The 12,776-nt window shown below is 68.5% G+C and overlaps 2 protein-coding genes across 3 annotated transcripts in view; both read left to right on the top strand.

Moving 5' to 3' along the window:
- The window catches only part of BSN (bassoon presynaptic cytomatrix protein), a 95,056-nt gene extending 89,061 nt beyond the window's left edge, over positions 1 to 5,995 (top strand). For both annotated transcript variants that reach the window (XM_074879616.1, XM_074879617.1), the window contains exons 6-12: positions 526 to 2,644; positions 2,958 to 3,703; positions 4,044 to 4,137; positions 4,263 to 4,406; positions 4,578 to 4,632; positions 4,728 to 4,824; positions 5,345 to 5,995. In XM_074879616.1, the coding sequence (XP_074735717.1) occupies positions 526 to 2,644; positions 2,958 to 3,703; positions 4,044 to 4,137; positions 4,263 to 4,406; positions 4,578 to 4,618 (3,144 nt within the window). In that variant the 3' untranslated portion in view covers positions 4,619 to 4,632; positions 4,728 to 4,824; positions 5,345 to 5,995. The remainder of the gene's footprint in view (positions 1 to 525; positions 2,645 to 2,957; positions 3,704 to 4,043; positions 4,138 to 4,262; positions 4,407 to 4,577; positions 4,633 to 4,727; positions 4,825 to 5,344) is intronic.
- Positions 5,996 to 7,984: 1,989 nt separating this feature from the next.
- LOC141947915 (acylamino-acid-releasing enzyme-like) lies at positions 7,985 to 12,776 on the top strand. Its single transcript, XM_074879618.1, has 22 exons — positions 7,985 to 8,023; positions 8,832 to 8,961; positions 9,063 to 9,189; positions 9,273 to 9,360; positions 9,456 to 9,531; positions 9,608 to 9,771; positions 9,845 to 9,982; positions 10,071 to 10,162; positions 10,239 to 10,279; positions 10,356 to 10,477; positions 10,632 to 10,692; positions 10,769 to 10,866; positions 10,962 to 11,013; positions 11,101 to 11,189; positions 11,264 to 11,402; positions 11,486 to 11,569; positions 11,648 to 11,728; positions 11,823 to 11,911; positions 12,018 to 12,208; positions 12,278 to 12,380; positions 12,448 to 12,554; positions 12,625 to 12,776. The coding sequence occupies exons 1-22, from the start codon at positions 8,012 to 8,014 to the stop codon at positions 12,728 to 12,730; spliced, it is 2,190 nt and encodes a 729-aa protein (XP_074735719.1). The 5' UTR covers positions 7,985 to 8,011; the 3' UTR covers positions 12,731 to 12,776.

Consider the following 12,776-nt stretch of genomic DNA (forward strand, 5'->3'; position numbering starts at 1 on the left):
GGAGTTGCTGCTGGGTGGCAGGATCAGGGCTGTCCCCTGTCCCCTGCCCCAGCCAGGTCCCCCACCCCTCCCAAGGCGCAGCTGCTGTGCATGGTTGTGGCAGCCCTTGCTCCCACCTTTGCCCCCACACACCGAGGTTGCTTTGGGCTGCCAAGCGCCCAGCAAAGAGCCCCGGGACAATTCCCAGGACAGCAGCAGTCCCCGGCCGCTCCCTCGAGCCCCGCTGCCAAGCGCCCGAGGACAGAGAGCCGTTTTTGTGGCAGGCGGCAGCACACACGCAGCCGGCCCAACGCTTGGCCAGCTGCCACCCCCGGTAATTACTCACAGAAAGCGCCCTGCCTGTTACTTCCATCCTATTTATTGTGCTTTTACATAAATGCCGCTTCCTAGGTGCATGGGGGAACACGTGCCCAGCAAGCTGCCTTACCACAACCCCGGGGCACGGGAGGAGGTCTGTGATGCTCGGGGGGGAACATGGGGGGACAGCCACCTGCACCCCTGACCAGGTATCCCTTGGCTTTGCAGGTGGGGGGGCTGCAGTCAAGCCCGCTGGCGCGCAAGGTGAAGCGGACGCTGCCCAGCCCGCCACCCGAGGAGCCCCACGTCGCCCTGGCCAGCCCAGCCGCCCCCCAGCTCTACCTGAGCAGCCTGGCCCCCAAGGCCACCGCGCCGGTCACCAAGGCCAGCCTGCTGAAGGAGCTGGACCGCGACCTGAGGCTGGTGGAGCACGAGGCCACCAAGCTGCGGAAGAAGCAGGCGGAGCTGGACGAGGAGGAGAAGGAGATCGACGCCAAGCTCAAGTACCTGGAGCTGGGCATCACCCAGCGCAAGGAGTCGCTGCTGAAGGAGCGGGGGAGCGGGCGGGACCACCCCTACCTGCGCTGCGCCGGGGACCGCCGCGACTACCTGTCCGACAGCGAGCTGCACAGCCTGCGCCTCGCCGCCTACGACAGCGCCGGCCTGCGCCCCGCACCCGCCGGGCAGTACCCCGACTTCGCTGCCACCGCTGCCTCCTACGGCGCCTACCCGTACCCCGCCCCGCAGGGCCCCGCCGCCTTCCCGCCGGCACGCCTGCAGCCCCCCCAGTACCCCACAGCCAGCACCTCGCAGGATGACTTGTCGGCGGCCCCGCTGCCTGCCTTCGCCTCACCCGGCGCCTTCCCAGCCCCCGGTGCTGCATACCCGGAGCTGGGCACTCCGAGCCAGCCAGGCTTCAGGCCCCAAAACCCCTACCAAGCCCCGAGCGCCTTCGCCGGGGTGGCCACTGTGCCGGCGGCACAGCCCGCCCTCTTCCAGAGTCCGGCAGACATAGCTGGTGGGCACCAGAAGCCGCGGCAGACCTCGCTGGCTGACCTGGAGCAGAAGATCCCCACCAACTACGAGGTCATCGGTGTGGCCACCAGCTCCTCTGCCGTTCCCGATGTCACCTTCAGCACCGCGCCGGCGAGCGGTGGCTACGAGCAGTACAAGGCACCCGAGGCCCGGCCGGCCGAGAGAGTCAGTGTGGCGCAGGGCCCCTCAGCCAGCTTCTCTTCCGAGTCCCTCTACACCAGCCTGGAGCAGAACATCCCCCGTAACTACGTGATGATCGAGGACATCAGCGAGCTCACCAAGGAGAGCCCGGCAGTGGAGGGGCCAAAAGCAGAGCTGGCAGGCACAGGCGCTGACAGCCGCCATGGCAGAGAGAAGAGCGACCTGGGGGATGCTGAGGGCTCCAGCCGGCCCTGCTGCTACACCAAAGCTGAGGAGGAGTCTGAGGAGGATGTCTATGACCACCATGGCCCCGATCATCGAGGGAAGAACAGCTACCACCGGGGCATGGAGAGCAATGGCAGGGTGTCAGGGAGCTCCACCGCCTCATCCTACTACTACGGGGACAGCGAGTACCGGCACTCCTCACGGGTGGACAAGCACAGCTCCGGCATGGCGCTACCGAAGCATTCGTCCAAAAACCTGGCGCCTGCCGTCGTCTCCTCGAAGCGCAGCAAGCACAGGAAGCAGGGCATGGAACAGAAGATCTCCAAGTTCTCCCCCATTGAAGAAGCCAAAGACGTGGAGTCGGACCTGGCCTCCTATGCAGCGACGACCTCAGTTGGCAGCAGCAACGTGGCCTCCAGGGCCAAGAAGCTGCAGGAAGAGATCACCTACGGCCTGAAGAAGAACGTCTACGAGCAGCAGAAGTACTACGGAGTCTCCAGCCGGGATCTGGTGGATGAGGAGGACCGGGTCTACTCTGGCAGCAGCAGAACCCGCTCCTCCGGCTACGGGGTGGAAAAGCCCTCCGGCCGGGAGGGGGGCAGCCGGAGCAAGTCCTATGAGCGGGAGGGTGCGGAGCGCTCCCAGAAAGGCGGCTCCAAGCCCTCATCCCTCAGCATGAGCCAGAGCCGTGGGCGGGCACCCATCCGCACACAGCCCTCGGAGGAGGAGAGCCCCGTCAGCCCCCTGGGGAAGGCGGTGGGGGGGTCGCGTGCCGCAGGGGGGCCTGGCCCGCAGTCGGCGGGGGACCCCTGCTCCCAGTTCTGCTCCAGCCACTCGTTGCCTGATGTGCAAAAGCATATCAAAGACGTGCCAAGGAGTCACTCGTACAAGCACGAGGAGGGCTACGGCATGGACGATGCCCATTGCGTTGTCTCGGACAGCGAAGGTAACGGCTCCCCGTGGTGACCACCCCAGAGCATGGCACTTCCCCGGGGCATGCCTGTCCGCTCGTACGCAGAGACACTCTCACCACCTCAGTTTGCTTGACACGTGCCTTCCTCCCCCCGCCCCGGGTGTTCGGTGTTAGCCGGTCCCACGCGGTGCCCCGCCGCGCCGTGCCACGCCGCGTCCCGTCCCCGCCGGCACGGGCTGTCCCCCACGCGCGTGCCCGCTGCTTGCCTCTCCCGCCTCATTGCATGGCTTCCGCCCGGGCGGCCTCGAGTGAAAGATTGACTGTGGTTTGTTTTTGGTTTCCGAAGCCTATCATTTGGGTCAGGAGGAGACAGACTGGTTTGATAAGCCCAGGGAGGCGCGGGCGGAGAGGGTCAGGCACTACGGTGGCCACTCTTCCTCACAGAAGAGACCCCCGGTTAAGCACACCTACCACGACTACGACGAGCCCCCCGACGAGGACCCATGGCAGCACGATGACTACCCCCAGCACCGCGAGCACCGGCACCACGGGGAGTACGGGCGCCACACCGGCACCTCCCGGCACGCCGGCGACGAGCCCCCGCGCCGCTCGGCCAAGCAGCACCCGCGAGAGCCCGGTCGCCACGAGCCCCGCGGCCACGGGCCGCCAGCTGCCCCCAAGAAAGCGCAGCAGCCCGAGCCCCGCGCACCCGCGCCCTACGGCCCCGGCTCTGCCGAGTATGCCCCGCCATCCCGCCCCGCTGCTCACCACCACGGTGCCGAGACCCCCAAGGCGCAGAAGCCTCCCCAGCCACACGGGTCGGCCACCCCAGCGCCGAAGCCGGAGCCCGTTGCACACCCGCAGCAGCCGTCGGCCAGGCAGCAGCAGGCAGGGCAGCAGGCAGCACGGCAGCAGCCAGCAGCACGGCAGGCTGCCCAGCCGGGGGGCTCGGCGCAGCCTGAGGCCAGGGGCAGGACACAGGGACCCCCCTCGTCTCGGCCACCGCAGCAGCAGCAGCTGGGGCCAGCCCAGGCGGCGGGGAAGGCACCGGCCACGCTCCATGCACAACCGGGCGGGCACCCAGCGCCGGCGGTAAGTACGGGCTTGTCCGGCTCAGCTGCCTCCCCACCCCACAGCTCTGCCTGGGACCGGCCCAGCTGGCCGTGGCCAGGGGAAGGGTTGGGGACAGGAGCCATGGGGCAAGGCGTATCCCACCCATGTGCCCACCACGGCCACCCCTGGGTGCCATGGGAGCAGCCATCCCCTCGAGGAGACCCAGGAGGGGACATCCCTGTGCCCTGGATCCCTTTCTTCCTCTTTTGGAGCTGTGGAGCAGCGTTTGGGGGTTTTGGTGTCACCTCCCAGTCCGGGCTGCCCCCAGAGGATTCTCTGCCAGGAGGGTGAGTCCTGAGAGCTGTTCTCCCCCTTCCAGCCGAAAGCGGAGCAGACAGATGCATCCAAACCCGCAGCAAAAGTGCCACAGCAGCCGGGGAGAGCGCCCGCGGCGCAGCCCCTGGGCGCAGCAGGTCAGTGGGCCCGGCAGCATGGTGCCATCTCCCCCCTGTGCCTGCTGCCTGGTACCCCGGGGGCTCGGCCGAGCTCCCCCAGCCAGGCCCATCCCCTGCTAACGGTGACTTCATTTGTCCCCCAGCAGACAGCAAGGCCGGTCCGAGGGCAGCCGGACCGCGTGGTCCCACCAGCACGGCCACGGGGCAGCCCGGGGGGGAAGGAGAGAGCGTTTTCTCCAAAATCCTGCCGGGGGGGGCAGCGGAACAAGCAGGCAAACTGACTGAAGGTGAGGACGGCTCCCACGGCTGGTGATGGGGTCAGGAGCCGTGGGGGAGGCTGGGTGCAGCCGGCGGGGTGCGGTGCTCCCACGGTTTGGGGCCTGGGGAGGTGGGGGGCCGGGAAGGTGGGAGGCCAGGGTGGCTGCACTGTGCTGACGCCTCTCCCGGCTTCCCTGCAGCGGTGTCGGCTTTCGGCAAGAAGTTCACTTCGTTCTGGTGAGAGAACGGCACAAGGTGAGTGCAGCCGGCGCCGGGCGCTGTGCCACGGCTCTCCCTGCCCCAGCCGCGCCTGACGCCCTCCCGCTCCCTCCTGCTCCCTCTCGCCGCAGGAGTTTGGGAAGCGAGTGGAGATCGAGTCGTTGCAGTGGAAAAACCTATGAAGAAGCCAGTGAATTCAGCGCACGGCGACAGACTCTGGGTATAACGGTGAGTGTCTGGGGCACAGCCACACACTGGTCCCCTCTGTCGCATCGGTCCCCTCCATCACACCGGTCCCCTCTGCTGTGCCATCCCCGGGGCTCCCGCATCACCACTGTCCCCCCTGGCACCCGCTGAGCCCTGCCCTGCCATGCCCCCAGCCCCCAAGAAAGACACGGTGCAGCCCCGTCCCCTTCGCACTGGGCCACTCGTCCCCATCCTCATCCCCAAGCGCTGGCCCCAGGCCAAGGCGTGAGGGCTTGGCCTTGTTCCCTGGCCTTGGCAGCGCCGCGTGGGCCGATGCCCTGTGGATGCTGGTGCAGACCCCGGGTTTGCGAGGAAGGTTTGGGCAGCCCGAGCTCTGCGCCGGGAGCCCGTCCAGCACGGGGGCGGCAGCAGCTGCTCCGCCAGCAGCGCCTCTTGGCTCACCACCGCCCGTTCGCTCGGGCCGGCGCTGCCGCTCGGCGGGGTCCCCTCCGTGGGGACGTCGCCACTCAGGCTAATGCCTCTCTCTCTTCTCTCCCGCAAGCTTTTGAAAGCAGGGCGATCCCTGGATCTTGGACCAAACGGCGGCTGAGTGGGGGCCCGGCGGACGCCCCGGGGCAGGCACCCCCCACGCCTGGCGAGCAGCTCCGTCACGGCACACGGCGAGCCCTGGCAGCCGCCCTGAGGGGACGGGCCTGATCCGGACCGTTGGGTCAGGCCCCGTAGGTGGGCCACGGCCCTTTCTCAAGATTATACACAGAGTTGCTCCCTCCGAACCCCAGCTCTGGCGTCTTCATAGGTTTTTCCCCCCACCACGAGCCGAGGGCTGGGCGCTGCGGGCGCCGCTCCTCCTTCCCGACCCTGTCCGCCCCTCCGGGGCCGTCCCCGCGCCCCCTGCACTGCGGCCCGCTCCCGGCCCCGCCGGGGACCCCCCGGAGTGCGTCAGCTAGGACCTAACACTGTTTCACTACCGAAATACGAGGCCATAGGACTCTGACAGGCGGTGCAGCCGGCCTTTGCCGACGTGGCCGCCAGCTGGGCGCACGTCCCGGCACGCGGTGCCGCCCCGAAGCCATTGGAAGCATTGAAAGGGCCGCGCTCGCCCTCGCCACGCAGCCAGCGCGCCTGCCGCCGGGCACCCCTTTTCTTTCAAGAACAGCCTTAATCATCCCACTTTGATTTCTGTGTATACCTCATCCGCACCGGGGGGGGGGGCACGGGGCGTCGTCGGGGGGGGGTCCTTTTTTCTCAGTTTCTTTGGGTTCGTTTTATTTTGGTTTTAAGTTTGTTTTTCTCCCTAAACTTTATACCAAATCCTCTTCCCTCTTTGCTTTGTGCGATGAGTTAGCACACGGGCTGTCGTCTGTAGAAGCAATAGAGTGCAGGAGGCTATAAAAGAGCACAAATCCCGTGGAACAAGATCAGGAGAGCTTTGCCTCCAGCAGTATCCTTCCTCTTACTGTGCAATCCAAGTCCTTCTCAAGCCATTTCGTGGGGACACGGGGACGGCCGGCGCAGCGGCCGGCGGCCAAAACCCACTCGCCCTGCCAGGAGGGGGTTCCCAGGGGGGGAGGCAGCCCAAGGAGGGGGCTCACCGGCGTACAGCCGCACGCTGCCCACGCCCCGCCGCCTCCCCGCGCCAGCGACACCCCCCCGGTGCCCCCCGCGGCGGGTGGCAGCCGCCCGCTCACCCGCCTGATGTTCTATGCAACGAAATAACACGACTCCAGAACAAGACCTGTGAATAGCTAATCAGTTCAATGTCGCGCCTAAGGGTTTCATCGCAAAGCGTGCCGCCGAGCGACCCGATAACTACTCTTTATCGAACACCCGTGCGTATGAATTCGTGGCATGTTCGACCCACGGAGGGCCACTTTGCCAAAGGGCAGCCCTAGCGCCCGTGACCGTCTGTCCCGTCCTAGAGCATGGCTTGCTACTTCTCTGCACGGTTCCACCCGCCTTTCAGTGCTTGCTGTTCTTTGCCTGGACTTTTCTTTTTTTTCTTTTCCATCAGTCCATCACTGTACTGAAAGCTCTTAGCAGATCGATGCACTTGTTATCGAGGACCTGGTCGCCGTGGGAAGCCCACGCTCCATGGCAGGTCCCTCGCAGGGGGCTCTGCCTGCACACAAAGCTGGGGGAGAGGCCGGCGGCTGTGGGACGGGGCAGGGGAGCGCAGCGCTCCCGTGGGGCAGCCCCACGGAGGAGAGCCCCGGCCCTGCGCACCCCTGCCGCCTCTCCCCGCCTATGACAAGTGCATAGCCTGAGGGTGCCTCCCCCGGGCCCCCGCCGCTCCTCGCGCTGTAAATACTTGTACAGTGTGTAAATCGCACGCGGGACCGAGACCCCCCGTCTCACCGCCCGAGCACATCCGCCACCTCGCCTCCGCGCCCGCCGGGACCGGGGGCACGTAGCCCACCCCGCCGGGCCGGGCCCCCAGCCCGAGTTGTGGCAGTCTGCTGGCTGGGGCGGGGGGACGGAGGTGCGAAGCGGCAGGGCCGAGCGTGGCCGGGCGCCGTTTGCAGCGGTAAGTGCGATGCCGGGTGCGCTCCCTCTGAACATTGTGACGGTGTGCGTGTCTGCTGTGCTCTGTGCCACCCGTAGTGACCCCGTACCGTGCCGTACCGTGCCGTACCGTGCCGTACCGCCCCCGCCGCTGTGTCGTGACTCCCTCCCAGAAGCTGCCCCCTCACCAGGTGTTTCTGTGGGAACAGAATAAAAAGGACTTGACACAAACCACGGACTGGCTCCGATTCCTGCCTGCCTGTGGCGAGGGGGCGTGGGGAGGCCTGGACCGCATGGCGGGGGTGGCCGGGCTGGGAGCCCCGTGGGCCTGCTCGGCACCGAGCGCCGGCGGGCTCTGCGGCCCACACCGGGGGCTGGGGGGCCCCCCCGCAGCCTGCGGCCACCTGCCCGGGAATCCGCTCCGGGGCGGCCCAGGGGCTGCGGGGCCGCGCCCTGGCCCCCGGCTGCGCCTTCAAACGGGGCGGGCGGAGGAGCCGGTGCCCGCGGGCTGGGGCGGCCGCCGGCGCTGAGGGGAGGGCCCGGCCCGGGAGGCCCCCGGCAGCGGCGCCGCCTGAGCCCACCAGGGGGCGCCGCTGCGCGGGCGGAGCCCGAGCGCCTCAGCCAATGGGAGGGGCCGCGTGCCGCGGGTCCCGCCCCCGTCCCGGAAGTGCTGGCGCTGGCCCCGCCCCCGCCGCGCCGCCACGACATGGAGCCGCCGGTGAGGGGCTGCGGGGGGAGGAGGGAGGGGTGTGGTGACGTCACTGCCCCGGGAGCCCGCCCTGCCCCGGGACCGCGGCCCCGCTGCCCCCTCCCTCGCCCCGTCACTGCATCCCCCCGCAGCCCCGTCCCGGGCGCTGCCCCCGTCCCGCCCGGTGAGCCCCGGTGCTCCGGTGACTGCCCCCCCCTGCACCCCCGGGGCTGCCCCCCCGTGTCCCCGTAACTGCCCTCCGTGTTCCCGTAACTGCCCTCGGCACCCTCCTATCCCCCTTCTGTACCCCAGTAACTGCCCCCCCGCCCTCCCGTACCCCCCGTACCCCGGTAACTGCCCCGGCTCTGCACCCCCGGTACTGCCCCCATGCCCTCAGACCCCCTCGTACCCCGGTACCTGCCCCGGCTCCACACCCCCAGTGCCCCCTGGCACCTTCCCAATCTCCCCATGTACCCCAAGAACTGCCCCAGTACCCTCCTAATTCCCCCTATGCTCCCCAGTAACTGTCCCCAGGTACCCACATACCCACCGATACCCCAGTAACTGCCCCACCTGTGTACCCCAGTACTGCCCAGACACTCCAGTAACTGCCCTGGTACCCCTGTACCCCACCAGCACCCCCAGTACCCCAGGGAAACTGCCCTGGCTCTGTACCCCTGGTACTCCAGTAACTGCCCCCAGAACCCTCCTAATCCCTCTCCCCGTACCTTGGTGCCCCAGTAACTGCCCCCTGTGCCCCGCCACCCCCCAGTTCTCCCCTCCCCACACACACCCCGACACGGCCCTTCACCCCCAGCCACCCCCGCGGGTCCCGCAGGTGCTGTTGAACACGGAGGAGACGGTGGAGCTGTACCGGGAGCTGAGCCGGCACCCGGGGCTCAGCGCTGCCTGCCTCGGCCCTGACGTCACCACCCAGTACGGGGGCAAGTACTGCAGCCTCTACACCGGTACGGGGACAGGGTGGCCCCCCGAGGAGCCGGGGGGTGTCTGGGGGGTCTCCACCTGCCCAGCGGGGACGCAGCAGGTGTCCTCACCCCACTCCTCGCAGAGTGGTCGCAGCGGGACCTGGCGCGGGCTGAGAACGTCAAGTTTTGCCGCCAGTACCTGATTTTCCATGACGGGGCCTCCATTGTCTACTCGGGGCCCGCCGGCACCTGCTCCGAGATCAAGGATGAGTGAGTCCCATCCCGTCCCCTTGCGTCGGTGTCCCCTCGGGGTGGCGATGGCGGGGGGCTGACGGGCGCCTGCCCATCCGCAGGCTGCTGAGCCAGGAGTCCCCCAGCGGGGCGCTGAAGGCCGTCCTGCGCAAGGTCCTCGTCAAGGAGAAGGAGAAGCAGTTCCTGGAGGTGAGGAGGGGGCTGGAGGGGGGCTGGATGCGCGCTGGGGCTCGGGGCCGGATCCACGCTGCGGCTCGGGGCCGCCCCGGCATCTCTGCCCCCAGGTGTGGGATCAGAACCGTAAGGTGAAGAGCATCGACCTGACGGCGCTGGAGAAGCACGGCAGCGTCTACGACGATGGTGAGGGGCTGGGGGATACCGGGGGACGTGGGGTTCTGGGGGGACGGGGTGGCCGGTGCCTGACCCGCCCCTGCAGACCAGTTTGGCTGCCTGGCCTGGTCGCACTCGGAGACCCACCTGCTCTACGTGGCGGAGAAGAAGCGTCCCAAGGCCGAGTCCTTCTTCCGGAGCAAAGCCCCTGAGGTGGGCGCCTCCGATGAGGACGTGGGATGCCCCGAGAAGGATGATGCACCCCTCAAGGTGGGATTCCCCTGCCCTGGGCCAGTGGGTGCTGGTGGGGGAGGCCATGGGGCTGACGGGGCTTGTGCCGCAGGGCGAGCAGTTCGTGTACTGCGATAACTGGGGGGAGGCGCTGAGCACCCGCAGCGTGCCCGTCCTCTGCGTCCTGGACATCGAGAGCAGCAGCATCTCGGTGCTGGAGGGCGTCCCAGAGCACCTCTCCCCTGGCCAGGTCAGGATGGGGTGCCCTGGGGAACTGGAGAAGGGAGCTTTAGGGGGGCAGTGGTGGGCTGAGCCACACACTCTGCCTCTCCCTGCAGGCTTTCTGGTCCCCCGGTGACACCGGCGTGGTGTTTGTGGGTTGGTGGCACGAGCCCTTCCGCCTGGGGCTGCGGCACTGCACCAACCGCCGGTGAGTTCCCCGTGGGGCCCCCCCACCGCGCAGCCGGGCCCCCCAGCCCCACGGTGACACCTGTCTCTGCCGGCAGGTCAGCGCTCTTCTACGTGGACCTGACAGGCGGGAGCTGCGGTGAGCAGCGTGCGCCCCAACCCTGCTGGCGCCCCGGCTCTCCGCAGCCCCTCACTATCCCCTCGTGCCCGTGCAGAGCTGCTCTCCGAGGACACCAAGGCCGTGTGGTCCCCGCGGCTCAGCCCCGACCGCTGCTGCATCGTCTACTTGGAGAACGACGCCCTGGGCCCCCACCAGCAGTGCAGCCGCCTCCGCATGGTGAGTGGCACCGGGGGGGACACCGGGGAGGTGGCAGGGTGCCTGTGCCAGGGCGGGGGCTGGCGGGAGGGTGGTGGTTCCCCCTCCCTGGGACGCAGCAGAGACAGGCAGGCTGAGACCCTGCAAAACTCACCCCGTGCCGTGTCTCCCACAGTACAACTGGTACACCGAGCACACCAGCACGGTGCTGGAGGCCGTGCCGCGGCAGGCGTGGGGTGAGTACAGCTCTGGGGGCATCGGGGGCGGGGGGCACAGAGGGGTGCTGAGCACCACCACTGTCATTAATTACAGGCACCTTTCCGGGCATCTACTGCAGCGCTCTGCCGGGGCTGTGCTGGGCAGCCGACAGCCGCAGGCTCGTACTGGATACGGCCCAGCGCAGCCAGCAGGTCAGGGCTGCTGGGACAGGATGGGATGGCAGGGGGGCATGCGGGGAGGCCGGGACAGGTCAGGGCTCCACTGGACTCTGCCTTCATGCCCCTAGGACGTGTTCGTGGTGGACACGGTGACGGGTGCCACAACCTCACTGACAGCCGGTGAGTGCCAGGCTGGCGGGGCCATGCCAGTGCCAAGGCTGGGGAGGGGGTCACGCCTGCAGGTGTGACCCCCCACCTCCTCCCCAGATGGCCCCCAGGGAAGCTGGTCTGTCCTCACCATCAACCGGGACATCTTGGTGGCCAGGTTCTCCACACCTAGCTGCCCCCCAACACTGGTAAGGTGACACCCCCCCTCCCCAGCACCCACCAGCCTCTCTCGGCGCCGGCACCGACGCTTCTCCCCGTGCAGAGAGTGGCCATTTTGCCCAGCGCTGGCTGGGAGGCGCAGGTGCGGTGGGTCTGCCTGCAGGACGCACCCCCCGTGCCTGGCATCAGCTGGGGCATCCGCACCCTGCAGCCCCCGCCGGAGCAGGAGCACCCCCAATACGGTGAGTGCTCGGGGTGGGGGGGGGGGCTGGGCCAGGCTCTGCTGCCCTGCCAAGCTCTGAGACCCCCCACCCCTCCCCCGCAGAGGGCCTGGACTTCGATGCCATCCTGCTGCGCCCGAGCGAGCGCCCCGCCACCCAGAAGCACCCCCTGGTCGTGATGCCCCATGGTAAGAGTGTGCCCCCTGCCACCGTACCCCCGCCCCAGCTGAGCAGCATCACCCCCTCTTTGCCTCTGCCTTTCGCAGGGGGTCCCCACTCTGTCTTCACAGCTGGGTGGATGCTGTACCCGGCGGCGCTCTGTCGCATGGGCTTCGCCGTGCTGCTGGGTGAGCGATGCCAGGGGCCGGGGCTGCTGGGTGGCACGGTGCCTGCGGCGGGGCCGGGGGGAGGAAGGGCTCTGACGCTGTCCCCCGCTCACAGTGAATTACCGTGGCTCGCTGGGCTTCGGCCAGGACAGCGTGGCCTCTCTGCCGGGCAACGTGGGCACGCAGGATGTACGCGATGTGCAGGTATGGCCCTGACACGCGGTCCTGGGGCACCCTCTACTCCTGCGGGTACCCCCAAGGAGGGAAAGCGGGGCCGCCTGCCTCAGCCGGTGTCCCCCGGTGGTGGCAGCTCTGCGTGGAGCGGGTGCTGCAGGAGGAATCGCTGGATGCTGGCCGGGTGGCACTAGTGGGCGGCTCGCACGGGGGCTTCCTGGCGTGCCACCTCCTCGGCCAGTTCCCCGACACCTACCACGCCTGTGTGGTCCGCAACCCCGTAGTGAACATCGCCTCCATGGTGGCCACCACTGACATCCCTGACTGGTGAGTACCACCGCCCCCGGCCCCCCGCCACCCTGGCCCTGCATGCACCCCTGTCCCTCTCGCCCGCAGGTGCCTGACGGAGACGGGGCTGCCCTATGCGCCCGATGCCCTGCCGGACCCGGCCCAGTGGACAGAGATGCTGCACAAGTCGCCTATGCGCTACGTTGACCGGGTACGTCCCCGTTCCTGTCCCCGTCCCTGCTGGCAGTGCCGGCGCTGAGGCTGTGCCGCTCCCGCAGGTCCGCGCGCCCGTGCTGCTGATGCTGGGGGAGGATGACCGGCGCGTGCCCCCCAAGCAGGGGCTGGAGTATTACCATGCCCTCAAGGCCCGGGGGATCCCCACACGGTGAGTGGGGTGCTGGATGCCCCGTTGTGGAGGGGCAGGCACAACACTAACCCCCCTCTCTCCCCTCCAGGCTGCTCTGGTACCCAGGGAACAACCACGCGCTGGCCGGCGTCGAGGCCGAAGCCGATGGCTTCATGAACATGGCGTTGTGGCTGCTCAAGCACCTGCAGTGCTAACAGCCCCCCGCCGCTGCCACCCCCCAATAAACGATGTAGTTCAGCA

This window comes from Strix uralensis, chromosome 10, assembly GCF_047716275.1.
Source record: "Strix uralensis isolate ZFMK-TIS-50842 chromosome 10, bStrUra1, whole genome shotgun sequence".
NCBI lineage: Eukaryota > Metazoa > Chordata > Aves > Strigiformes > Strigidae > Strix > Strix uralensis.

What these genes read in the sequence shown, in the direction of transcription:
- LOC141947915 (XM_074879618.1), top strand. An exon ending in CGGCAGCGTCTACGACGATG is followed by an intron (nt 9,532 to 9,607) that starts GTGAGGGGCTGG and finishes CCGCCCCTGCAG; the next exon opens with ACCAGTTTGGCTGCCTGGCC. An exon ending in GCAGGAGCACCCCCAATACG is followed by an intron (nt 11,403 to 11,485) that starts GTGAGTGCTCGG and finishes CCTCCCCCGCAG; the next exon opens with AGGGCCTGGACTTCGATGCC.